This window comes from Ornithodoros turicata, chromosome 3 (genome assembly GCF_037126465.1).
Source record: "Ornithodoros turicata isolate Travis chromosome 3, ASM3712646v1, whole genome shotgun sequence".
NCBI classification, from domain to species: Eukaryota; Metazoa; Arthropoda; class Arachnida; order Ixodida; family Argasidae; genus Ornithodoros; species Ornithodoros turicata.
This window is the reverse complement of record NC_088203.1, coordinates 7,253,968-7,281,798: the sequence shown is the minus strand read 5'-3', so window position 1 is coordinate 7,281,798 and position 27,831 is coordinate 7,253,968. Positions and strand designations below refer to the sequence as shown.

Below are 27,831 nucleotides of genomic sequence, written 5' to 3'. Positions count from 1 at the left end.
GTGCTGTTACGGTCAGCGCGCTGCAATTCGCGATGTGAAATAAGTTTGCCGCAGCATATAGAGTCGTTTCGCCTGGGCGGTAAGAAACTGCACACTTAAAAATGAACTTCGCCTCATAGCACGCTCCTAGCAAACCGCCATCCCGAACGACATCGGTCTATCCCTGGCATCATCCCTGATTTGTTGAAAACGGGAGGCGTAAGCCTTCTTTTGTTGTTGTTGTTGTTTGCCCTATACTTACGCAGTATTGGTACAAAAGAGGCACAAGCCTCCTGTTTTCAACAAATCAGACGCGAGAACGATATCACTAGGGATGCTAGCTGGCTAGGAGCGTGCTATACGATGAAGTTCATTTTTAAGGGTGCAGTTCCTTTCCCCCAGGCAAAACGATAGTATGCTGCGACAAATTTATTTCACATCGCGAAGTGCAGCGCGTTGACCGTAACAACACGTGCGATTTTGTAAAGGGGACCTTGATCCATTGTGGTCAAGGAAGACGCGTGGTCGATTAAAGGAGGAAGGAGGAGAAAGGAGTCTATACAGACGGGATCCGTAAAGCTAATTTTGAAGAATGTGCGCTTCCACTGGCGTGTCAACAAAATGCCGCCGAGTAGGACATTTTGTCCAATGGGAGAGCGGGGCTCTCAATGTTGCCAGACGGCTGTCGTCATAGTGCCGTGGAAAAGGAATGCAATACTCAGAGCGAAGCTATTCAGTGGCACTAGGTGAGCCTTTCGCGCAGCCCCTCAACCTTTTCCCTTTCCCCTCGTGCATGTAGAACGGTCTCATTGGATCGCTCCTGAATAAGGTACCACGACAACTGCACTTGAGGTCCACGTTGCTTCATCTTTTTCGCCATAGTGTTGTGGTCCGTCTGCAAATGCCCCTCATTGCTACCCCCGGAGTCGACAGACCCTTTGTGACCTGCTTTTGCTTTGGCTGTGCTGCTTGGGGGTTTTCCTCAGAAACTTTTAGACATATGTCGGCACAGTTCCCTTAGAAGTCGGCCCAGGACGCACATTCCCCCAGAGTGTTAGTAGTGACGTCGCCCACCTCTGTGAGGCCGGCCAACAATGGCAAGCTCTTTCAGAAGCAGCAGCAGCCTCATCTGCTTTCTCCAACCTTTTCATTCTCTCGTGCGCAGAGACGTACTGCAGTATAGCGTAAAGCCTTCAGCGACATCGTATCACCATTTTGATTGTCTTGAATGCAACATTCGTACTTGCCGAGCATGGAATGCCTGCACGGGGAACAGGATGCGGAAAACAGACTAACTATCGCCTCCGCTGAGGAGAGAGCTGCATGCACATTCCACGTATTGTGGACGTCAGTGGGTCGAACCCGCTCAGAGGGGCTCCAACAATGCGAGAGAACTCCGTGCATTTGTGCCAACCAGCATTCAGTAACCACAGTTAATAATAATAATAATAATAATAATAAAGCCTCATGATGATTTGCTTTCTTCCTCCTTATTCAGTTCAATTCAATTCAATTCAATTGTTTATTTCCCATTCAGAGATGGTTGGGGCCGGGGGATAAAGCCGCAAGGTGCAGCTTGACTTTAGTACTGTTATCTCCAGCACTTCCCACACAGAATACGGAATGCCAACCAATGGTCAGGTTCTAGCAAGCACTTTTTATATCCACAAAATCTCAAATCCAATCACAACGACATCTGTTACAAAACTTAGTTATCCAGGGAATGAACCGAAACCGAGATACGCTTAAGAAGAAGGCAAAACGACACGACTTGTTCCGTGTCTCTCGGTTTCTCTTCATCCTCTAGAATACGAAGTTGTTCATCATGCACCAGCTAGTCTACAGTCTATCCATTCGGTTTGCTTTATAGAGTCTTATACCCGTATTCGACAGGAGAACGGCACGAAATGTATAGTCCGTCAGGCCCAACAGGGTTGCTCCGCAGTGATGGCGGCGAGCTATTGCAGCCAATGGGAACAAAGGCGGAGCTTAAACTGCAGTCCTTAAGCTGAACACGACTATACAGAGTGTTTTTTATTCGTTACATATATTTTTTAAACTAGCAGAGCAATACATACGCCGTTTTCGCAGTTGAGTTATATGACCAGGTCAATATTCCCTCGAATAAAGTATGTAACAACAGGATTACTAATTACCAATATTCATTAATTAACTCTTCCATTAGGGGATTTCAGGCAAAAGCGCGATAACCGAACTGGAGAAATTCCTCCTTGAAAGCCATTCCATGTTTAAAAAACTTTACACACAGAAGTGTGTTGAACTATCCATCGCTGAATCTCGCTATGCAAATGAGCAGAAATGCAGATGAGCACGTGAGAGGGCTACGTGCTTTGAGGCAATGGAGCTGATTGGTGTATGAGGTAATCTATTAGCCAGGTAGACCGCTCTCCGACCCAGATAAGGCGAATGTCGCGTCGTTTCTGCGCTCGAAAACTGCGTAGTTCTTGCTTCGGCTCATTTGCGTAGCTTTTCTTTTTCTTTGCTATGTTTCAACACGAATGCGCGTTTAAGCGTTTTTTAAACATGAAATGGCTTTCATCGAGGAATATCTCCCGTTCTGCAATATCGCTTTCGCGCGAAAACCCCTAATTAAAGAGTTCATTAATTAATTTTAGGGAATTAGTTATCTTGTAGTTACATGCTTTCCTCGAGATGATGTTCGCCGGGCCATATAACTCAACTGCAAAAACGGCACATATTTTGCATTATCTAGCATTATATATTGAATAAATTTTCGACTATTCAGGTTCACATGTATGACAGTTTGTACGCTTTTGACAAGAGTTGTCCTACAGTTTTGCCTAACTACCGCTTCAGTGAAATTTCCTCTTTTCATATTCTTATATGTATATATGTGTGTATTTTCTTGTATATTTTTATACTGTTAACAGATGGATATTTGACAGCATGAATTTTACATGAACGATGTGTGCCGCGCTGCCAAATATACATAGGGGGCGCGCGTCAAGCTGCACAGCAGCAGCTTTTTGCCTGACTTCCCCACCAACTTGTTTGGGAAATAAATACCTGAAAAATTGAATTTTTTCCCGCTCGTTTATTTCATAAAAAATTTTCGCCAGCATCTATAAGTGTTTCTCACCTTCCAAAGAAGACGTACTTTCCGGACACATTGAGCCGGCTGGTGGCGTTGATGAGAGCCCGCACAGTGAAGCCTTCGCAGAAACAGACGACCACTCGCGCGGAACTGTATTTCTCCATGTTACGGACAACAGTGTCGTAATCTTCGTCGTTTGCGCTGGAGGGAATGGCGTCAGTGTTGGCCACGCATATGCCCGCAGCCTTGGCACGCATCGTGAACTCGTCGATGCCGTTGTAACCGTAGTTGCCTGCACAAAAATGAGAAAAGAAGAAAGAAGGATAGAAAAAATTATTGCGTGCTGTATGTCAATATCGTCGCGAAACATGGGTAGGCTCAGTAGCGATTTCTGAACAAGATTTGTGACAATGAAAAAAACGGCTTGGAAGCAAGCGAGCTGGTCAAGATGATGCATTAGGGCCTGACTTTTTAGGGTTAAACCCGTATCCGCCCGATATTTACCCCCCGAACGAAATCTGTAAAATTCGGGTTTAACCCGAATCTACCCGAAAACATCCGGGTCGCGTGGCACACTCATAAGCGTGCATTAAAATAAAGTTTGATAACATTGCTAAACATTAGTTCCATGTTAGGACAAATTGTTATTAAACAAAAAAAATCACCCGAATACACCCGAATTCCTGACGACAGAATATGCCGTAACGGGATTTAACCCGAATACACCCGAATTTTCAAATGAAAAATATCACCCGATATTTACCCCCCGAATTTGGCCAAAAATAAAACCCGAAAAAGTCAGGCCCTATGCATAATGTAAAACCCCGAGACTAGGGAACACGAAAGCACAGACACAAACACAAGATTTGTGAAGCGGTATTGGACGGCAGACTTACGAGTGGTTCACACACGGAAAAGTATTGTCTTTAAATACTTTTGTGCGACTCCAATGTTTCATTCCTGGTGTACAATGTGTCCAAGCAAAGGCTGTCTGCGATTTCTTCGTATATGCTAAATTATAACAACTGTCAATCAATTGGTTGTATATACTGTACTTAATTTTGCTTTACTTGCGAAGTCGTTGATGTTGATGTTGGGAGAAAAAATAGAACTGAGAGATATGCTTGAAGTCGCAATTAACCTGCAATAAAGCCGAAGTGTCTTTTTTAGCGAACGGACGTTTTGGTTTGTAAACATGTGGCATTCATTCATTGTCGATTTCTATTCACCTTCACAGATCTTCACCGCGTAACAGGCTCCGTGCTCACCACTCCATTACCGAATGATACAGTTATCGCTTCTCAAGAGAGCGGAATGTTTTCCATTTTCAAGAAATTATGAAAATTTTTGGATTGGATTGGATTGGATACATGAAGGAAGATAAGGAGAATAATATTATTCTGAATGACAGTTGGTTCCGAGCGTCAAGTTCGGTTTTGGACTGATAGCGATAACGTATTCGGTCAGGACTACGCCGCACTTTTAGCACTTTCCAAACCATACAGGCTTATTCCCTGTTGTCTTTAGGCCAACTCAACAACAACAACAACAACAACAATCGCATTTGACCCACGTAATTGATACACTTGACGGAGCACCGTCCGCATACAGCGTCTTCCATCTCGCCGAAAACCCACTTTATACCCCAGGACTATCTCTCCGCACATTGATTACTCATTATATGTTATCTCTTCGCACTCCATAAACCGCTACCGCTCTATAACAAAGTCCCCCTCTCCCCACACCCTCTCCTTCCCGTCATCGATGCTTCGAGGGGTTTATCTCCGTTAGCAAGGCGAAAAAAAAAAAAAAACACTTCCTTCAAAACACCATAAATTTCACTTAATCCCCCTCGGTAAAGTCCCACACTCTCGAAGGTCCCAAACTACTTCTCTCGCGGACGTAAAAAGTTTAACGCTATAGCCGAACAATAAAAAATATCGAAGAGGATAACAAAGAATCAACGGAGACGGTTAAAACGTGATTGATAACGCAACCCTCGAACTATTTTTTTTCTTTTTTTATCATAGCGGAGAAGCGACAACGAACGTCGCACAGTACGGAGACCGCCGCGAGAGGGCAGCACACTTTCTGTATACGGATTCGTTTAGTTTTGGTTTCGTTGGAGCTCGACTTTCGCCTGGATCTGTGCCAAAACAGGCCAGTTACGCTCCATTAACTTCAGCTTCTCAGCGACTGGATCGTTTTAGTGGCTCCGGCTGCTACCGCTGCTGGTGCCCCCTATCGGCTATAGTCGGTAAAACCGCCGACAGAAGCTTTTTTGTTTCATCTCTTTTGTCTTTTCTTTCTCTCTCTTTGTCTCGAGAACTTTTTCTTTGTCTTTTCCACTGTACGTCGTGCGAAAGGGGAGCTTATTCGGTTCGACGCGAAACGTTTCGCAGGAATTGTCGCCGACGCAGTTTTTCCTTTCCTTTCCCCTCCTCCACGTTGTGCTTTCCCTTTCGCGTGGGAGCGCATAAAGGGGAGAAAAAGGAAAACGAAAGCACGATGGCTGCGTGTGACTTCTTTAAGCGACCAGAGTTCGTACGCGTGGGGGCAGTAAAATTCGGGCAACGCTATAGAGCACGATGTTTGCGTTGCTGTGGTATTGTTCGCCGTTCGAAACATGAGCCGTTTGTTTTAGACGTTTGTGAAAGAACAATTTTAAAAAATGTTTGGCGGGCAGGGGCGAGCTCTTGTTTGAATACCGCACCGGCGTCACGTGGAAGAGAGAGAGAGAGAGAGAAAAAAAACAATAAAATAAAATAATAAAAACATTGTCTGAGATTTTTCCTGGGTTTTCCGAAGACTTTCAAGACGAACGTCGACACAGTTCCCCCTGAAGTCGGCCCAGGATGCTCATAGCCACACTTGCTTCGGGGCGCGAACATGGAATTTAAAAAAATGATTGCACAGTAGACGACTTCAGAAAGTCCCAGGGAGCTTAGAGTCGCTTTGAACTATGGGAACTTGCTTATCAGAAAGGTGGAGAAGGTCTCCAAACTGTTTCGGTTTATCCTCTATCGCACGATAGTCCACGAGATGTCAGGGTCAGCGAAAAAAAAAAAAAAAAAAACGTGAAGGACTGTTCTCCCTTCCTCATGACAATAATGCTACGACGTTGCGTAAGTAACACACTAGCACGACCCGACGTCTATAGGGATGCGTGCTATAGAGATAGGGTTCCTATAAAGCTCTTTCCCTACAGGTCAGCGACATCATATAAGTCGAACGAGTGAGACGAACCAAAAAGGATATATAGTCTTTCTCCGGCGCATCCCGAGGACATAAAACATCGATTTGGACATAAAACAAGACCCAGTCGCTCTAGGGTAGCTCAGTCCAACGAATAATGCCACCCCATATACGAAATGATGTTATTTATGCGCCGTACTGGTGTGTGTTTCTTTCGTGAGACTTCAGGCTTGGTTCGCTGTTATAATTAGCGGAAAGCTTAGCGTCTGTACACGCACTTCTGATTGTAACATAAGAGTTCGGAAGTCATAGAACCGGTTTTTATTTATATATTTTTTTGTTCATTTGCTTTGAAAAGGGGGACCAAACCCCCGTCTGGACAGGGCAGCGGACGAAGGTACAGAAAAACAAGGAACACAACAAAAGACAAACACAAAAATGCACACACACACACACACACACACGCACACTCACACACAGATTTGAATATTTACACATCATATTTCAAGTACCCGGTATTCATATTCTTATAGGCACCTTGGTGCTTGTGTTGTATTCATCTGGTATGTGTTCCAGTCTGAGAATCGTCATACTTTCGATTGGTATTGTCATGCACATCAAGTACGTATTGTTCGTACTTCCCTAAATGCCGCCCCTGGCGATGAAACTCCCTATCAATCATCTCAAAATAAACTTGTTGTTGTTTGATCCATAACGCACAAAAAATACTTTAATGTCTATAAGATAATATTTCGTAAATTTTCCATGTAAAAAATTTATCGTGCGATTTTCATTTGTGCAAGTAAGCATCTGAACACATACACAACATACACTGCTAACCATGGGGATATCCTGCGCCATCAGAGCTACAAGATATTTCGTAGCAGACGACAGGAAAAGACGCTGACGGTGTCGTCTGCTAAGTGTCGTCTGCTAAGTGCGCAGTACGCGCCTCCCGGTATTCCGCACCGTGTGAATGCTCAACACAACACGGGACGAAACTTCGGCTCTGTAAGCAGTGTTTTCGCTTTTTCTTCCGCTAGAATATTCCATGAAGATGTCACTTGTCTCCCCGGAATGTCCCCCTTCTGCGGTGGAGAACAGCACGCAGTCGAGCCAGCTGGCAACCGAGGAAGCCGGTTTTGAATGGAGGGGACTCAACATGGACGGCGCGTTCTTGGAAGGAAAAACCACGTGACACAATCGGCCCAATCGTGGACACCGAACGGCGGCTCCGGCGTAGGAAAAGGAATGCGATACTCTGTACCCCTATTTAATGACTCTAGGCATCCCAACCGCAGACAACAGAGCCAGTTTTGACCCCGAGTCACCTCCCATGCGCCGATGACACGCTTCTATGACGACACAACGCATCCAATCGCACTGTAAACACATCTCAGTCCTTCGAACCCGCGAACGAGCCAATCAGAAAACTTCACATCTCACCACCACCTCCATATTTTTATTCCCTAACTTTATAACATCGTCACTGACGCACCAGAGAGCGAAATATGAGATCAGAAAAGGGGGACTCTACTCCTCTTTTGTACCTAATTGGCATTTCGAATGAGTCCATCCGCACACAAAAGACGGTATCTAAAAAAAAAGAAAAACGAAATCCTCGCTTCGGTGACAGAGCATTATGGAGGGCGGCGGCTTCAGTCCTGGGTGCACCTATTGAAGTGAACTCCACTTTGAACCCATAACAACGAGAGTATCGTCGCGAGCTCTTCGTAGAAGGCTCGGAAATTGAAATGCAGTCATTACGATGAGTGCTCCGTTAAGAACCGCTCTGCTGTATGATTAAGCGCCCAGAGGTAGAAATCCCAGATGACGAGGAAGGTACTCCGATATCAGGCGGCTTCTGTAATACGGCCATTAGGTTCGGGCACCGTCTGGTGTACGTTTTGATTCTCCAGCTCGGCATAATGACTAGCGGAATCAGTCTTTGATAATAGGAAGGCACTGCTTTTTAATGTACGGCGCACAAGAGAAGATAGTGCCGATAATAATGATTGTGGCTGCGCGTCGGTGCAAGGGGGAATGGGAATGCTTTATGTGTGTAATTTATAGGATGTTCGCTGAATTTAAGGAGGGCCGTTTGATTTGATGCGGCTTAAGAACGAGTGCAGGAAGCGGGAAGGTAGCGCACGATTTCTGAAGCAACGTTTTAGAAAGGAGAGCGTCAATTCTGTACTCCTCTAGCTTGCTGAAGACACGCTGAGGTGGGGACGCTTGCTGAAAAGAAAGTCGTATTTCCAACTGAGGGTGAAATAGGCGTCCTTTTGTTCGGAGATATTATTTCGCAAGATGGAAACCGATAGTGTACCCTCGAGCTTGCTGAAGGCTTGCTGAGTGTGGGACAGATGTCGCACCCTTTGTAGTTTACAAACATTGCTTAGCAAGACGTGTACCATATATAGCGATACATACCAGACGCTCGCACATATCTTGGTCGAGTTGAGGTGCTTCCTGAGGGTAACACATGTTTCCAAGTACTGGATTCTGTAAGTACTACTGTAAGTACTCTAAATACACAGCTGTACTGTAAGTAGTCTGTAGTTTAGAAACCATGACGGGTGTGAATACTGTAGTTCTGAATCGTGCCGAAGATGAAACTGCCGTGGAGTAATAGTACTCTCCAGTAGGGAGAAAGGTGTTATGCTACTCCCTTGAGGGAGTGAGAAGACACCATTTTGAGCGCAATTGTACTCTCCAAAATGGTGTTATATATGTGGTAAAAAAGGAGTTAATGTACGCCCTTCTTTTAAGAGTGTAGACTCTCAGAGACACAGCACCCTACCGTACAAAGTACTCGCTGGTCAGTCCTGCATGAAGGATCACGTAGCTAAAACTCGAATAAACTGAAACACCGCGAAGACTGTAGTGTAGCGAGAATAAAAACAAGCTGCATGTGAACTGAATCTTATATAGGTTGAAGTATAGGAACAGCTTCGTTGCTTTGCAAGCAAACAAGGCTAAAACAGAGCACACTGCAGCGAACTGTATATAGTAAAAGAAAACTAGCCCAGGGCGGAAATGAAATGCCTGCACCGCCTCCCGTTAAAGCAAAAAAGTTCGTGATACGCATTTTAAGGAACCTTCCTGGTAATAAGGAGGGCTTCCTCGAGGGAGATGCCCTCCTACGCGCAACCTTCGGGTTCCTCGGGGTTTTTATGGGGAGGGAGGGGCAGTGTTTGTATTCCGTACGCAACACAGACGCGCGTGTATGCATAAGTTTTAGTGAAACGATGTAGGGAGAACGGAAGTGTTACAGGAACGGTCGGCGCAACTTTTATAGTTTCAGTTTTCGAAATGAGGGCATATGAAAGCGATTACCAATATATATATATAGCTGTCCAATGCTGGTTCGGCGACGTTTGGGACTTATAAACATATGTTCAACGTGCAGCCAAAGAGCCTATGCTATTTTTCTTCACTTAATACTTTACTGGCTTCGCACTGGACTTTCAGAGGTGAGTCACTCACTCTGACGGGAGAACATCACGTTCCACGTGCCACTCGCTCAAACGTCGCCCACCTATGCATTGCTGATGAAGGCCCAACAAGGCCGAAACAGCTGTCCAATGCTGGTGTGGCGACGTTTGGGACTTATAAACATATGTTCAACGTGCATCCAAAGAGCCTATGCTATTTTTCTTCACTTAATACTTTACTGCGAGTTTTTACCCAAGTTCGCGGAATATTGCCCAAGAGTGGAGGGCATCACCTTAATTTTCCCCATTTTCCCTTTCGCCCTTCCTTTTCCTTGGTCCTTTCAACGTTTCTCTTTCTCTTCCGAAGCGGTCACAACGCCCTACCGCAAGACAAAGCCAGCGTACACTTTCGGAGTGAACCCAACGTATACTATACACAAGCTAGCGAAAGACCAACGAACCGAACCCCGTCAGCCCTTTCGCCGTCAAATCCATTACTCGCTTCGTCAACGGGGCATTCTTTCGAGCGGTAAACATCTACACACCTGCCCGCGTAGTTTCCTTTTCATCGATTCTGCCGCTTCGATGGAAGGACCACGGGAGAGACGACAACGTGTCCGCCGCTCTCGACCATGAAGTTGAAGGTAAACGTCGCGTTAGGCTTAGCGGGACGGAAGAAAGCGGGGGCCGCAAGCCGTGCGTGAAGCACGGCCCACCGAGGTACACAAAGACAGTGGTCGATAAACTGTCCAGGAGTAGTTGTTAGTATGTATAGGGTGGTTCCGGAGATTTCTACACGGAAGAAAGGGTCGCGTTGGTGGCGGTTTCGGGAAAGGGTGGCAAACCGTGAAAGGGGAAAAAAAAAAAAAGGCCAGCAGTTTCAAAAGCGTCTCGCCAAAAAAACATTCCGCGAAAATAAGGGCCGCACAGAGAACACGCATTACCTGCAGAGGTGGTGGTGGTGGTGCTGTTGAAAGAGCTTGCCGTTGTCGGCCTCACGTATGTGGGCAACGTCACGACTGACGCCCTGGGGAAATGTGCGTCCTGGGCCGACTTCTAGGGGAACTGTGCCGACATATGTCTGAAAGCGTCTGAGGAAAACCCAGGAAAAACCCCAGACAGCACAGCCGGCACCGGGATTCGAACCCGGGTACCTCCCAGTCTCGAGGGCATTCAGTAAGTTACCGCATGGCGAAACGAATGGCATAAAGTTCGGCACGCGTCGAAGAAGAGTCGGCGAAAAGATGAAGCACGGATTCGGCAAATCGGGGAGTAGCAGTTTTAGCGGATCGGGAACGCGCCACGAAAACGATACGAAACAGGAAGCTGTCAAATCAAATATCAGCAAAGTGATGTTATATCCACTTTGAAAGGAATCAGGCGACTGGCTTACCATGTTTTCGGAACCGATACCGGGGAAAGAGATATTCGATGCTCGACAGCGAACTATATACCCACTTGATGCTTCGCAAAGCCAGCTACGGCGCGTGAAATTTCCCGAAGATCTCATAAAGTGCTTGCTGAAAGCGGATCTTGTTGTCGAGAATTTCGTACACCGGAAATGTTTCCCTCCTAAAGTGCGCAATTTTCAAGGAGACTGTAATTAAGTGAAATGCAACCACCACGTCTTTATACACCACCGGGGAGAACTTGGCTTCGTGACGAGATACCAGATTAATAATTTTGTGATTACAGCATGACGGCCTTGGCTGCCACTAGGGGTCGGGTGTGCAGTTGGTATATTTAAGATGTGTCCCTGCCATTAAAGTTGTTTGTCAGTCAGTGCTTCGTCTGTGTTGTCTCTTTGTGTCCCCTGCACCGGGGTTTTATCGCTTTTAGGTGTACCACCAAACAGCCCGTTTTTTATCGCTTTTTATACCAGACTTCTGCCCGTTACTCTAAAAAAGTAATTGATTACCGTTACCGTTACTTGTACGGAAAAAGTAACTGATTACCGTTACCAATTACTGGACTCCAAATGTAACTGAGTAACGAGTAGAAAAGTAACGCGTTACTCCGGTCGTTACTCTGCATTCACGCAAATTATACCCGTCTTTGTGTGCCTCAGAGGGGGGAAAGAAAGAAAGAAATCATTCAACAGCCGAACAACTGAAGTAACACGAAAAACAAAAAACGCGCAGGACAAGTAGATCTGTACGTCTACTGTATTTATCGCCTGGGAAGACGTTGACGAAAAATTACTTTGACAATAAAGTAACTGATTACTCTAAAAATTACTCATAAAACTAATTGATTACAAGTAACGCAATTACTAGTAACGCGTTACGCACAAGTCTGCGAGATACACACAAACCATCACTTCTCAATCCTTCGTATTTTTCCTACTAACGAGCTTCCGAGACAGACAGTTTCGCGATCGAAGCGCCCACGGACGTCCATTACGCGAAACATTGGAGGTCGCCCCGGGTTGGCAGACAGGTGTCACGCGATATTGAAGTTCTACGTAACGCATTCGAGAGAGGTTCCAATTACTGTACGAGTGGTTACATTCGCGGGCTCAATAATTCGCGAATTTGTGAGAAGCCAGGATCAGGCTATTATTCGCGGAACCTCAAATTCGCGGTACTGCGCAGTGCGTCGGCCCTGTCTCTTTGAGGCCCTCTACCTTGAACTTCCTGGAAGAAGCTAATAATAGGTATCACAACTGGGTAACTCGTTCAAATTGTCTTCCTTTTGAGAATTTCTGAATGAAAGGGCTGCGATTAGGGTGTCCTACTCGGCTTGTATCTGTGTTATTGCCGAATTGCCCTGTCTCCCCCCAAGCAGCACAACATGGTTGACCCAATATTGGTTCATGATTGGGCCAATATTGGGCCGATATTGCCAATATTGGTCCAATATTGGGCCAACATGTTGTGCTGCTTGGGCCGTCATTATTGTCATCGCATCGGGCAGGTGCGATTGGCACTGGATAGTCGATGCGGCAACTTCTACAAACGCCTATCCGCGTGGCAGAGTGCATACACGCTTGATGGACGATCCAGGCTTTCAAGGAACTGGAATCACGGGAGGCCTGCATTCGCGCGGGATTCGTACGTGAAGGCTGAACTACTGTATCCAGTTGCAGCGGTGAACTTAACAGTTTGCGAGGCAATGCAGTATAAATAGCGTAAGAAACCCAGTGTACATAAGTTGCCTCAGCGTCGTGGGTAAAATTTCTTACATATTTCGTTCTCGTATTTTTCTGTCATTGGTTTGAATATTATTTCGCGGGACTTTAAATTCGCGAAGAAAAAAAAAAGGGCGTTCGCGAATTTCGCGGAAAATAGGTCTTCGCGAAAATTTACTACTCTACTTTGTGGGCCTGTTTTAAAGAATAACAGCAACGCTTGAGCAGTTACGGTTTAAACCGTTACAAACTCTAAGACTATCTGCGCGATGAGCGCCATCTGTCGGCGTTTCTCTCTCTCCGCGTCTTCTACTCCACTGTCATTACCCACAGTCCCGACGCGAGCACGGGAACGTCTTGCTACGAATGTCTTGCTTGCATTGTAGTGTTACGGGGTGTCCCAACCGTACACATTCTACGACGAAACGCACATCGCAGGTGGCCACGACCTGCCAGCCCGCTAGCCTAGTTGTTTTCGTTCTCAATAGGTGTCGCGCGAGTCACCTCAGCGGCAGAGCCGTATATAGAGAGAGTTTGGCCATCTTTTGATCTTTTGCCGCTTCACGGGCGGAGCCTGTTTTGACGTCAGAGTCGGTGTTGCACCCCCAAAAAGCCTGAATCCAAGCGAAATCCGCTTATCAGCCAGCAGGTAGGCGCCATCTTGATGCAGTTCACCGGCTGGTCGGCATGTACTTTTGTCGCGCTCAATGTAATCTCCCAGAGTCGCCGGCTTATGGCCCACAGGCGCCTGTGAAATGGGGGCTTTGTTACCAAACTGAAAGGATTCAAGGACGAAGGGGTCTCGAAGGACGCGGTACGCACGTGTCTTCCCCCTTGCATCGCTTCCCCTTGACCAACGCTTTGCATCAACATGGCGTCGGCGACCGGTTGACGACTGGACAACAATTGAGCGCGGCGAGGGAGGTCGTTCAGCCGTGACGTCGCATGACGCGGTTCAAGTTAGGCTCCTCCTAATGGCCAAACTCTCTCTATAAACGGCTCTGCTCAGCGGTGCCGGGTCTTGGGGTCCGCAAATTTTGCGTGGAGCAGCAGTTTTTGAAATTCGATTGCTAAACAAATGATCAGTGTACAGCAGAGCTATTACGTCTATCTGAAGCGTTCCAGTTGCAAGCTTTCAGAAATGTACACGGTTTATTGTATCGATGTACCATTCACTTTACAATCTCTTTCATAACGTGCGGTTGCGTGTTGGACGTAGCGGCTCGTTTTTGGATGTAACGGCCCGTTGGATGTAATGGCACTTTGGATGTAGTGGCACGGAGTCCTCCGGAGCTCTCCGACGGTGCCTTCCTTCTCTCGCTTCTTGACTACAAGACGCTACCAGACACGTGTTCCTGCTGTCTCCTTACGTTGGACGACGCACAAAGGAGCGTGGGCCAATCATTGGCGTTCAGTTCGGTGCGCTGTGACGTCGGTCGGTGACGGCAGAGTCAAGTTTCTCCCTCTGACACTCCTGCCGCGCTGAGGTCGCTAGGCGTATCAGATTCGCATAACTTCGGTACTTCGTTTAAATTCCCTCGTGAGAAAACCGTTCACACGCACCTCTTCTGTCAAACAAAACAAAACAAAAACAAAAAAAGTGTCGGAGTTCCGTAAACACAACCGAGATAAATACCAAATATTCCACCACAGACATAGCGGAACAACCCTGACAAACCGACGAAGCGTCCACCATCAGCCCCCAAGAGTCAGCAGATGTTAATTTGCAGCCAGGCTAAAGATACCCATCGCTAAGTACCCACCTAAATATACTGGCACTCTTTTCATTTCGCGGACGTGATGAAGGCTCGTTTTCGGCAGCAGTCTCCTCGCGTTGATACTTTCGCACGCGAGCTCCTGAGCTCCTAGAATAGCGTGTCGAACGTCAAGAGCACCTGCGGAACACGAGGGGGGGGGGGGGATTCGCGTGCGGTACGCCATCTCTTCTCGTCGAGCGAGGGCGCCGCGAACACTCGATGCACGAGAGCAGTAAATTGCTGGGCCGTGTAAGGACACGACGGTATCATCAAGATGGAAGAAGTGCCGAGGGAGAGAGGAGGTCGTGATTGGGTGGGACGAGGGGAATTTTTGAAGCGATAGAGATTCTGAAAAAAAAAAAAGAAAGAAAAAACTGCGGTTTCCGGAGTTGCGATAGAGTTTAAGTGAAGTCCGAAGAGCGCTGAGACTTTTACACCTTTTCTTTCTTTTTCTAAATTTGATGTTGGGAAGATGACTTTTGTAGAGATTTTGTATTGTTGACTCATCTTCCTCAATGTTTGAGCTAACTTGGCGTTCCCACACTTGAGGTGTCTTCAACAGAGGCGCTACCGGGTAGTACCTGAAGAATCCACGAAGGATTTCCTCTTCTGGAGGGGAGTTTCGTGTCAAGGTCGATTTCTGAAGCAAAAAAAACAGCCTCAAAGAGCAGCTCGAGTGGGATAGGGTCGCGGTCGAGGACCGTTTAGGAATACGGCCCTTAGCGCATATTGCCACCAGCTTCAATTCATCCTATCCGAAGCCACCACGCAAAATATTGTCGCCGCAAAATTTAATGTACAAATTCGCCCTCGAAGACCAGCCGCGAGCGGTTCGGCGTGATCCCCTGGCGTGACGTACGATCACACACGCGGGATCTGCCTTCCGACTAAGAAATTGCTCCGTTACGAAGATGGCGCGGCCCTATCCGTTGCGTACCGTACACGTCACGGTGTGACGTAAGTATCCCTCATTCACTTACGGGCTCTCTGGAAGGAGTTGAAGGGGTTTCGGGAAAGTGCACGTGCAGATGAAACGCCTCTCTCTCTCTCTCTCTCTCTTTCTCGCTCTAGACGTCAACTACGATCATCGTTCTTGCGCGGGAGTGCGCGTTATTTGTTACACGATCCGTCGCGGCAAAAAAAGAAAAAAAAACAATCAAGCAGCAGCATGGCCGAGTAGGTAAAAGCGTCCTCTCGTTGGTCGTAGCCAAGGTTGTGCTGAAGACCCGGGAGGTGGTGGGTTCGACTCCTCCTACCACCAGCTGTGCTGTCTGAGGTTTTTCCTTGAGTTTCCCGGAAGACCTTCCAGACGAATGTCGGCAAAGTTCGACCTTGAAGTCGGCCCAGGACGCACATACTAACCGTCCCAGTCCCCCACTCCTTCCTGCTGTCCTCCCTCCAATCGTCCACGTCTGTATGACGCTCACAGCCATAGTTACTTCGCGGCAAACGCTACCGTAATGAAGTAAGGAACAAAATAATTATAGAGGGCTTTCACTGCGTCCTTAATGTCCTTTCCACGTGTGCAGCAGCGATACGCGATGCTCACAAACGGTACATTCTTCCATATTCATGGTCCTAATCTATTTCCAGTTCCGCTAACGTTTCCCCTTTCTTCTCCATTCACCCCCCACCCCCACCCCCATGTTCCGCTACAGTAGCGCTGTGGCAGCGTGGCCACAGCGTCGAAGTAGAAACACGCGCATCCGCACAAAGCAGCTCTCAGGACCATACTTTCCAATCGCCCGGAGTGTTCTAAGGCCTTTATACTACAAGTCTGTCCCACGGGTGAACAACAGTAAGACGGTTATTAAGTAATGTGACATGCAAAAGTTACTAGGCGGCGCACGCAGCCCACGCTCTTTGGAGCGACTCCGTTGGGGAATTGACCATGTCCTACTATCACTTCTTTGTTCGTTCATCTCAAGAAGAGGAGAGAAAAATAAAGAGATATCTTCGCGTCCGGGACACACCATTCTCCAGCCCCTGCACATGTCCTAGAGCGCCGGGAACAACGACGGCCAATTAATAAAACTAATAAAAACGAAAGGCTTCCGTAATCATTTAGGAGACCCGCCTCCTCGCTGTTTCGGCGTCGGCGCGGCAACGAGCCCCATTTAAGATAAATGAAGGCGTCTCGCTGAATAATGCCGCAGCCATTGTTACGATGAAAGTGGCTTCGCTAAGCCTAAGTTACTCGACGAAGGGAGAGAGAGAGAGAAAAAAAAAGGAGGAGGGCATACAGGGAAGATGTACAAGCGTTTGCATTTACAAGGGAAAGAAGAAGTGGAAAGGTTGTGGCTCGATGACAAACCCAACAGCTGTTCGCCGAACCGTGAGGACAAATAGGGAAATTAGGTCGAATCTTTCCGAGAGCAGATGATGATTCGATTATCTAACTGTGTGTCGATGTAGATTGCCGTATATCATGATTGCCCGAATAATCGAGTATATGTCCCGGGAGTGTTTCAATGGCCCCCTGCCCTGCCGTTGCGTGGACGCCCAAAGGGTGCCGGAGATGTGTTCGGGAAAGATATACTAATTCATCGATGAAACATATGTATGTCATAAGGCAAGTGGAAGAGTCAGACCTGGGCGGAAGTACTGAGGATATAGGCGAAGCTTCCGGTGCATCCTCGACTGGTGTGTACGTGCTACCAAAACAGGTCTAAACAAACGGCATTTAGTTACATCAATTACTAATGTTCGAGTACTGTACTTCGAAGTTCTAAGTTACTTCCTAGTCGTTCGAAGTCTTTTTTCTCACGTTACCTGCGTGTAGACATGTACATGCAAGATGATGAATTGGTGCTCGCGGGAAAGTGAAAACGTCAGAACAGCTGAAAGCGGCTTTCTTGATTCTCGCAGGGTAATCATGTAGCGCGGCACTTATGGCTAAGTTCATAATGTTCCGTTGATCATAAAATCATCCCGTTGAAAATGTCCCCTCGATTCATCGCATCAATTCGTTTCCAAAGCATCGCATTTCACGCTGCCCCATGTATCGTTCGTTTGACAACTAAAATCGGCGCCACCCATGACCACTGCGCATGCGCAGAACAATTTTTTACAAAATGAACACTCCCAAAGAGACGTGATCATAATATTACTTCGTTAATACAGCATACTGAAAAGCAATGTGATCATGCAAGAAAATATGACGCCACCACCGAAGCCAGGATAAAATCGGGGTCACACGGGTCAAGGCGATAACTCGTTATGAGAAGCCTGTTACAGTAATCACTAGTATCACGCCCTTCTCCATCGCCATAGAGACCGGAACGAGCCCGGGATGTTACGCAGTAAGAACTGTTAATTCAATAAATGAGCCGAGAGGCAGTTTATGAAGCGGAACCCATAACGCGTTTGCAATATAGGTCAAAGGTTTCGACAGAATAATTCAGTTATACGCGCGGTAATCATTTGTTTCCTTGACGTTGCCATGAAACGAGCTAGTTAGAAAGTATAGTTGCGTGTGTAGTTTATCGATGTAGTCGTTCGCGACATAGATAATAAAGTTAATGGCGTGCATAGCGGTAACAAATAAGAGAACTGACGCGCCGATTATCTATACATTGTTGTTACGCTGTGCAGCGTCTTTGTGCATTTTTGTGACGCTCTCTACCCAAGCAGACAACATCTTGGCCCAGTATGGGTCCAATATTAGCAATACAGGGCCAGTATTGGTCCAATCGAGGTCCAATATTAGCAATACAGGGCCGGTATTGGTCCAATATTAGCAATACAGTGCCAACATTGGTCCAATATTTGTCCAATATTGGGCCGGTATTGCCGATATTGAACCAACATTGGGCCAATATGTTGTGCTACTTGGGTAGCACGGAGAGACGGTTATAACGGAACAGATAGTGTATGCTTGGGCATCTTGTTCCTTGTTATTCTTTTCTTTTTTGTTTTTTAATGAATTATCAGTAATTTTTTTTTCATATTCCGCGTAAGGGCCGAAGCAATTGCGGTTATAAGGGGTGTACAGATGACGGCAAAAAGAGAGAGGTTAGCATACAGCCTGGGTCGACCACAGAGGGGGAGGGGGGAGACTGCGCCGACACCAGTATGGAAGGTCAGGCTACAGGAAGCTCAGGAAGACCGGGCTACACAGGAGATCCAGTGGTGCGATTCTACCCCGCAACTTATCATTCTCACAAGATGGTCAGCTTCAGCGATCCATTCGGGAAACACCTCCTCTCTCTCTCTCTCTCTCATACACTTCGAACCAGAACAACTAGCGCCCTCTCTCCTCTTTGTTCTTACTCTTCTTTATTCTACTTTCGTTTTCACCGAGAACGCGGAAGAAGCCCGAAAAGAGGAAGAAAAAAAATGCTCTCATCGTCGCCCGACGACGAAAGTGCGACGTAAAAAACTTTGCAAATCGCTTTCACCATAAAAGGGGTGCTTCGTTATCTTTCATGCTCTCTCGCCGGTGCTTTACGAGGCGACAAGCAACCTTTAAGTTCCCCTCGAAAATAAATAAATAAAAAATAAGGGGGCGCGACCTCACTTCCAGGGTAAACGTTTTTACGCCCTTTGAAGCGCAAAAACTGCGACGTACGTGTCTGCATAAAACGCATCAACGATGATGTTCACCCGAACATGTTGTATGGCCATAAATACTTCTAGCCCTTTGCGGGCGTTCTTCAAAGCGGCCCTGGACGTTCGCGTGATATACCTTCGAACTGTGAGACGAAATGACACTCGACGGAAAGGAGGAAAGAGAAGGAGGCACAACGTGAAGGGTACTCGAGAGGGAAAAGGAACGGAAGGGCACGAGATCTTACCCAATATAAATATGACTACTTGCCTCGTTCCCCACCCTCACCCCGGCCTTGTTGTTGTAAATATATGTCGCATAGCTTCCTTGGAGGAACCTTGCATATACAGTCAACCCTCGATTTATGAACCTTCGATTTGTGAATTCCCTCGTTTTATGAACACTAGCACGAGGAACCAAACTTTTTACATGCATTTTGCCCTCGTTTTATGAACTTCGATATTCGAATAATGAATGGAATTTCTGGGAACCAACTAGGAGTTGCCCAGCGTTTTTGCCCTCAATTTATGAACGGATCGTTCCGAGGCCAACGAAAACCTTCAAAGGGATTGTTCGTGGTCTTATGAATGACGCCTGAACAGACAAAACGTTTTCGAGGTATTGCACCCTCGGTTCTTAACCCCTCGAAATCCGAACAACAAACGGGTTTTTGCAGAAGTGTTCCTGACCTCAATTGACACAGCGGAAGGCATGGTCCAAAGCAAAATTAAACTATTTAATATTGCATAATAAACAGAGTGTGAATGCGCTAACATCTGTGTTTTGTGAGACTGATACATCAGGAGGCATGGTCCAAAGCAAAATTACACAATATATTGCATTATAAACAATATCAACTCGGAAATACTGTTCGGTTTGCTCGATAGTACTCACTTAACGGAATTTTCGATCAATGAATCCCTCGATTTATGAACGATTTTTCGGGGAACCGAGGGTGTTCATAAATCGAGGGTTGACGTATACCACGTTACATGAAAACTTGTTGAATGAGAGGGGCTTTGCACACGCCACCGACTCATTTCGAAGCGTTACGGGCGCATCCATCGAGGAATACCCGAGGTAATGTTGAAACGGCTACGTAGCGACTTGTGAAACCGAAACAAGAAAGCTAACGGTGACATCACGTGACTGGCTCTCAACTTTACTTGTCGATCGGATAGGGTGGTGTGTCGTACGACTGCGCCCCCTGCCTCAGAATAACGCTATACCGGTGTTCAACCTAAGAAAGGTACTTAGGTAGGGGCTTAGGTACTAAGGTAAAAAAACGAAATGTACTTCGTCAACCCTAACAGTGTCATTCCGCCGGAGAAAGTATGCTGCAGTAACACCAGGCGGCGCCCATGTGGGCTCCCATAGTTTCGGTGTCGGCGGACTACTTCTCGTCCACGCTATCCCTTACGTACGCAAAGGCGATAGCGTACGACGCACTAACACTCACTAACGTCAAGGAGGTGGCGGTTTTTGAAATTTTCACGACTTGTCCACAATGAACTTACCCAAGTGCGGATTTTTATACGAAATTTTAGCATATATTACGACCTCCAAAACATAATTTAGCTCCCAAACACTATTCTTGTTTCTTTTAGCTTCATTACAAACCCGGTACGTTATCTGGGACGAAAACTGTACATAGCAAATACCCACCGTTCGAGATTGCATGACAGTGTTAAACAGATAGTTAAAAGAAGGCTTAACACTGCGATCACATTCACTCCCTGTTTACAGAATACATGTCAACAACCCCTTGTTGTTGTTTTTTCACCCCCCCCCCCCCCCTCCGCATGGAGACTGAATATTAAATTACAGAAACGTACCTAAGGCGCAGTATTAAGTACAGTGTTCGCGAAAACAAACACAGCTCCCGTAAACATTCCTCCACTTACCCAGGGCACAACAACCTTTGTTTTCTCTGTCTTGTCATCCACGCACAACGCTAAAAGGGCAGGAAATTTAATGAGCGCCGACGTTTCTTCAAACGGTGTTTTAAATTATAATGATGAGATCGGGTTTGCAAACTCCCGGGCGTCTTGTTTTTCTGTTAACTGAGAAGGCACTGTTTTCTACCATGCTTAATTAGTGAAAGTAAAACAGAACTTAATGATGCGAAGAAACACGATTAACGAAGCTTATGCAGTGTACGCTACCGTATATAGTCGGAGACGATGATGGGTATGTGCATGAAGCTCTTTAAGTTTGATGGATTGGACAGTAAATAAATTGCCGGGATTTAAGTACTATATATAATTATTCATAATTACGTTACTCTTGTAGCCTTGTTAGAGCATTTTATCCTCGCTGTATGATACGTGGAAATGCTGCTCCGATCAACTATAGACAGATGTAAACTAATTAAATGAAACATCAGTTCAGTTCAATGAACATCAGAAAAATGAAACATCAGTTAAATGAAACATTAACATCAGTTCTCTCATAATTAAATGAATCGAGGTGATTTAACGCGAAGTAACACTGTGTCACCAGTGTGTGCACCACATGGTAGCGGTAGCCATTAGGTAAGTTCATCTCCTTTAAGGATCGTTCATATTCTAGCAGGATGCCAGGACAGTTCACAATTTTGGGCTGCACAGGACACGGCATAATTCCTTTTGCGTAAGTCATTTTAATATCGATGCATGGTTTCGTTTCATTGTCGAAAAGTTTCTTCAAAGCCATTACGAAAAGGGACGCGCACGTATACACAAGCCTCAATAAGATTGGATACGTTAAGTAAGCGCCCTTCTTTCGGCGCACTCAAATCGGGGTTATAACACACCCGGAGTGGCCACTAATCAGCGAAAAGCAACTTCGGAGCGCTATACACTGTTCGCTCGTTGACGCTGCTTCCCGTTATCTGATCACGCAGTGCACAGACGGAGGACACGTTTGGCTTAGTTTGAACCTATTGGCGGCGAGACCCTCACTAGGGGCGCCACTGCGCCGTCTCTTGGTGGGGATCCCCTTTTCGGTTTCGTTTCTGTTACTTACAGTAAAAACTGTCATATTGGAATAAAAACGCGATTTACTTGGACCACATATGTCGTTTTCTTCATGAATCACCAGGAGATATCAATGCTGGACAGCACCTAACACGTGCAATGCCTTTATACGCAATGCAATGTGAGAATACTGGCCCGGGGACATCCCCACGACAAGGTTCGTTCAGTGAACACCAGGGGGCGACTCCCAAACTTCTCGGCGCCAATAGCAGTGTAGGTTCAAACTAAGCCGTAGTCGCGTAAGGCTTCTCCTTGTAACAGCGAATGAAACGGAATGAGATGAGAATTTGTAATGGTCGTCATAGGAGCTGTTTACTATGAAGTCTGCTTCATATAGCCTAAAGATGTCTGTATTAAAGAACCGCATTTCCCGCGACATGGCGTATATATGACATCATAACGGTTATAAAAATATTACAGTTTACTGAAATCGGAACATTGGGTAATGTATAAAGTCCGTATTTTGCTTCCGAACCCACACTTCGAAGGTCGTCCGGCAGCCCCGCTGATAAATAACTACATCACGGAAAATCTCGAGCACACGGGAGTTTGTCGTCTGCTTCCACACTGTCGGGTGCGCGAGGGGCGCTTGCGTTAAGTTAGTGGAGTTGGAAACACTCGCGTTCAGGTGATGGTGATGGTGATGCTGATGTGATAAAGAAAAAAATGGGGACGTAAGTTTCGACGAAGTCGAACTGGTTATCCCAGTACGCTTACACGCAGCAAGTAGAAACAGACGACGATGTGATGAGAAAACAAAGAGATGATGATGGAGTTCACCATGCAGTTCAAACGTTTCGACGAAGTGGGTGTAAAATGTCGGAATCGCTGGGGGCACACACAGCACACACTTAGCGCGCACTCAGGGGCGCCTACTGAACGCACCCATTGTGTACGTGTACGTTACTGTTTGGTCCCTTATAGTCTCCGGAGGGGGGGGGGGGGACACTAGCTCGCTGGCGTTTTATCCGCCTATTTTATCATTATCGAAAGCACTATGTAGCTACCCGAACAAGTTATCAAACTTGCTCCTACTAAAATACAAGGCATGCACGTATAACGAGTTGAGTTTGAGTTTGATGTCATAGAAAAAAAAAAAAAAAAAAAAGATAAACGACGATACGTATAACAAATTTGTGTGCTTCTCAACAGGTTTCGAGGGTAAGCACGCAAATGTCGCGCACATTTCTGGATGTCCGTTAAAGGTAAATACAACATTAGATAGTCATCATCAAAGTAATGGCTCTACTCTCTGAAAACCCTAATGGTTTATAAATACACGCCAGTACATCTCTATCGCGAGACACCAGAGAGTCACTTCAGTGGACGGCGTTTCCATCTGCTCGGAATTTCTTAACACACGGTAAGCGATGGTTGCGAGACGCGTACCACTTCCTGGCACTACCTCCAGATGAAGACATATGAGCGTGAAATATGGGCCTGCCACAAATCGAGCGTTGCCTTGCGTGGCATTCAATCTTTACGTCGCCAGGGAAGGAGTCATAAATTTCGCTGCGGAGACTATACGTGAACGGTACATACTTTGCTCAGAATCGGAAACTTTCCCCAAGTCATCTCTCCTTTCGATGCTGGCGCCCTCTGGTTATTGCGAGGGAGATTCGATAGTGGGGTACACACATGAAGGAAAGAAGAAAAAGAGCGGCTCTTCGACAGAAGAAAGAAGCGTGGGGCAAGGGACGTGAGGATAGGAGATGAGCTAGCTTCTTTGGAGCCATGCGAGGATCACGTTACCTGAATAGCCCAATGAGGTCGCTTTGCACACGCCACTTTTGGGGCCATTTCGGCGCGCTACCACCGCACCTCTCCAAGTATTCGGAAACTATGCGTTGGGGGTTACCATAGAGATGTATGTAACCGGAACTGGAAGGACTTTTTACTCCGAGGATGGAAGCTGTATAGGTTCCGAAACGTCAGTTTTTACTTGTTTTTAAACTGTTGTACCTGGCGGTGAAATATTTTATCGTGAATAAACGTTCATCGAAGTGTCAACTTCAGAACGGTACACGCATAAAAATTGGGGATATTTTATGTTCCAAGTTTTTTGAAAGTATATTGTTTGTGGCGAGTGACCTTCCCACTAGACTACCGTGCTAGAGTACCCTTCCAGTACCGTGCGCACCCATCACGACGTACCGTCGAGGCGTTCCCGGCGAGGAAGATGCAGAGCGAGGGAGATGTCCTGTGCACGCAAGGACATAGTGTCATTCGTGTCATTCCCATGACATTCGCAAATTCCGGCGGGGAATTCCCCACCGGTTGAGCACTCCTGTGATAGGGTGATAATGCTCAGTAGTCATTCGGGGTAAACCATGACGCTACAGGTCAGGACGTCAACGTTTCAGTTTAGTGATCCTAAGGATATGTTTTACCGAACTCTGACGACGGCGACAAAGCCACTTTGTGACACTGTACAAGTTGGTTGGACAGATATAGTTTTCAGTGGGGCGCGTTAAATACGTGCGCACGAAGCTCAGCTTAATCCGCAGGTGGAGAAAATTAATCCATGGCCCGACCAATGAGGCATCGCTCGGTGATCGCAGTCGTCTCGGGGAAGTAAAACACCCGGTTATGAGTAGGGACTAGGGAGTGACATTTTCGGGTTAAACCCGATTCCGCCCGGTTATCCCCCCCCACCCCCCGAACTGACCTCCGACCAATTCGGATTAAACCCGATTTCTCCCCGAATTCCAGTCACTATGACATCCTCAAGTAACGTTTCCATTGAAGACGAACAAAGGTCGCGATGTGTAACACATGTAAGAGCGGGTCACTTACGTTCCCAACAATACACCCATGTGTGTCAACACTGTCTATGCCTCCGGGGATTACCGCGGGAAGGTCAAGATCCCGCAAAAAACAACAACAACAACAGAAAAGGGAGATTCGGAAAGGACTTAATAGACAAGAGGAGAAACAAAAACACCCGAAGGCACAATTATCGCCCGATTTCTCCCCGAATTAGAGATTTAAAAATGGCGCGCGATTTTTTCCCCCCGAATCTGAGAAAGGCATTTAACTCGAAAAAAAGTCACTCCCTAATTATGAGGGAGTAATGGACGTGCGCAAAACTGTCTCGTTATCCGCTATAAGAACTTCGTCTTCCCGGAAATGTGATTTGACTCTGCGCAAATTTTAGGAGAACGGGGAGGAGGACACGCGTTCAGGAAACGCCACCTAGATACAGAAGTCCTGCTTATTGCCTCCTTTCCCTCTTTGGCTACGTGGACATACAAAGCCAGAATTCGTCCGCTACTGCAATTCGCCGTACTGCGAACTCAAGAACTCGCAAATGATTGCGGCTCACTTGGAATCTGCGGACCTGGATCTGTTTTAGACAAAAAAGTGCAACACGCTTTCCAGAAAATCGGTCTTGCGACCAAGAAATGGGACCGTTTTGCGCTCGTCTTAAACATTCCACATTTAGTACGCCGAGACGTCCAATCACTACTCGCATGCAGACGACGGTGATTCGTCTCGATGGCTAGATCACCGCTGAAAGCACGTTCGTGATTGGCTGCCACCGTTGAAAATACGAACCCGATTGGCTGACTCTTAGTTGTTACGTCACGTCGACGAGTAAGCAGGCTTTCTCTGTCTAAGTGGTGTTGGTTTAGGTAAGGCTTGCGTAAGAGTAACAACAACAACAACTTTATTGTGAGATGATAAATGGGAAGTTCCATCGCCAGGGGCGATGCTCTTCCCCATCGCTGGTGGTGATGCGGGGAATGAAATAATGAGCCCCTTCACAATAAGGAGCCAGAAATCCTACGGCGTCCAAAACTATCGAAAGAGCTTTGAGGGCAGAGCGTTAGTGGGCTGTATTTGGCCAGGGACTAAGCAATTTTGAAAGAGAGAAAGAGAGAGAGGTTCGTAGTGTGGGCAATGGAGAAGTATAACAGATTTGTACAATTCCCCTCACTTCTACGCGGCGACGGTGAAGCTTTGACTGATCCACGAAGACGACAGTGAGGACAATGCGCGTGTGATGTGATGACGACATGGTACCAATGACGATCATGACGATTAGACGATGATTACTGAGCAAGTTCTCCGAAGACTACACGACGCCCACAGCTTCACTGTCTACGACCGAGTGACGGGTTGGGACGATGTCTGCTCGAAGAATACGCTCATCAGTGCAGCGCAGCGACCACCAGCGTCATCGTATACCACGTTCATCTAGCTCCTGCTCGCCTTCATCCTCTGCCACCATCAACGTTACCTTCGCCCTCACGTCCATACTGGGATCTCTCTCCTGTCATTCTCCCTGGCCAGGTGGTCATGCCTCCAGGATTAAGAGCAATGAGACGAAGGCATGGCCGTAATGGCCGTGCACCGAACAGACGCGTTCCTCATCCCATCGTTTTACCCTCGTTGGCAGCAAAGTTCAAAATACACAAAATGTTCGTAGCGATACAACGATATGATTCTACAAGATAGCGGTACAACAGGAAACAAGCAACCTTCAGACAACATGGTCCGGTTTAGAAGTCCCGAGTCGATGCAAGAAGAACGCATTCTCAATAAACCCAGGCGCACAGCTCGGAACAACGCCAATACTACTACTGTAACCAGTGTACTACTACCCACTCTGTCAGCGTACGACGACCGAGCGGCCTGGCAACAATGAGAGGCACACCAATCAAAGTCGCTCATCTATCAGGAAGAGGAGGAAAGGCACGCGCGCGCGCCCTCGTGTCGCGATCAATGATGGCGCCCTCATCCCCCTCCGGAGGCAAGGCAATACAAAACCGCAGCGACTGGCATTCCTGGACTCGAGAGATAAATCGTGTGCCAGACAATCTCACGGATATCTTCCGTCCTCACACTCTTCCCCTTCCCGAACATTCTGGAATGCCCGCGCGTGCCGACACGCGGCCAATCTCCTAGCGGAGAAAGTGAAAATTATACTTTGTCGTGCACTGTATGTGATTCGAGCCATTGCTCATGGATACTACTTCTCTAAAACTAGAAAACTAGAAGAGGAAGAGAGATAGTGTCGTGATTGTCACAGGGGTGGCACTCAATGTATTGCTCCGTAGACCAGGTCCCCCAAGGTCGCCATTTTCCCATGTATTTGTTCCTATCCCGATGCGTGCAATGCCGGAGGCCGCCCTTAGATACCCCATTGTTACCAGACGTTGGCTTGCGTGGATTGTAGCGCGCTAAAGATCCAGTTGAAGCACAATCCAAGCCAGGCCAAGTCACCGAAGGAGAAATGGACGACTGCAGCGCCTGCGGCGCCTGGTACGACAGGTACGCTGTGTGATGCACGCAGCCGTGCACTAGATCCTTCCGATCGCTCAACACGTTTAAAAACGGACCAAAAAGTGAAACACGACAGAGAAAGTTGTTATACGCGTTTTATTTGGACATATAAAGACTAGATTCATTCGTAGAAACAACAAAAACATTTTGCCGCTAAACTTAGCGCGCTGAAGTGATCCGGAACGGCAACAGTGGGGTATCTAGTGGCGGCCTTCTTCGTTGCACGCTTTTCCGAGGTGAGTTTGGGGGACCTGCCGTAGACGAAAGCGTGCCGGGCGAACGCAATGCATCCTGGACAGGTCCTGGTCGCACGTCACAGCAAACGTCGAGGCACACGTGACCTTAAAGATGGCGGCGCCCGTGACCGGAGGCAAAACCGTTTGTAAACAATGCGGTTGCTGT

General features: G+C 46.9%; 1 protein-coding gene across 2 annotated transcripts in view; it reads right to left on the bottom strand.

Moving 5' to 3' along the window:
• The window catches only part of LOC135387916 (metabotropic glutamate receptor 5-like), a 347,669-nt gene that overhangs the window by 77,136 nt on the left and 242,702 nt on the right, over positions 1-27,831 (bottom strand). For both annotated transcript variants that reach the window (XM_064617127.1, XM_064617129.1), the window contains one exon: positions 3,101-3,347. In XM_064617127.1, coding sequence (XP_064473197.1) covers positions 3,101-3,347 — 247 coding nt within the window. The remainder of the gene's footprint in view (positions 1-3,100; positions 3,348-27,831) is intronic.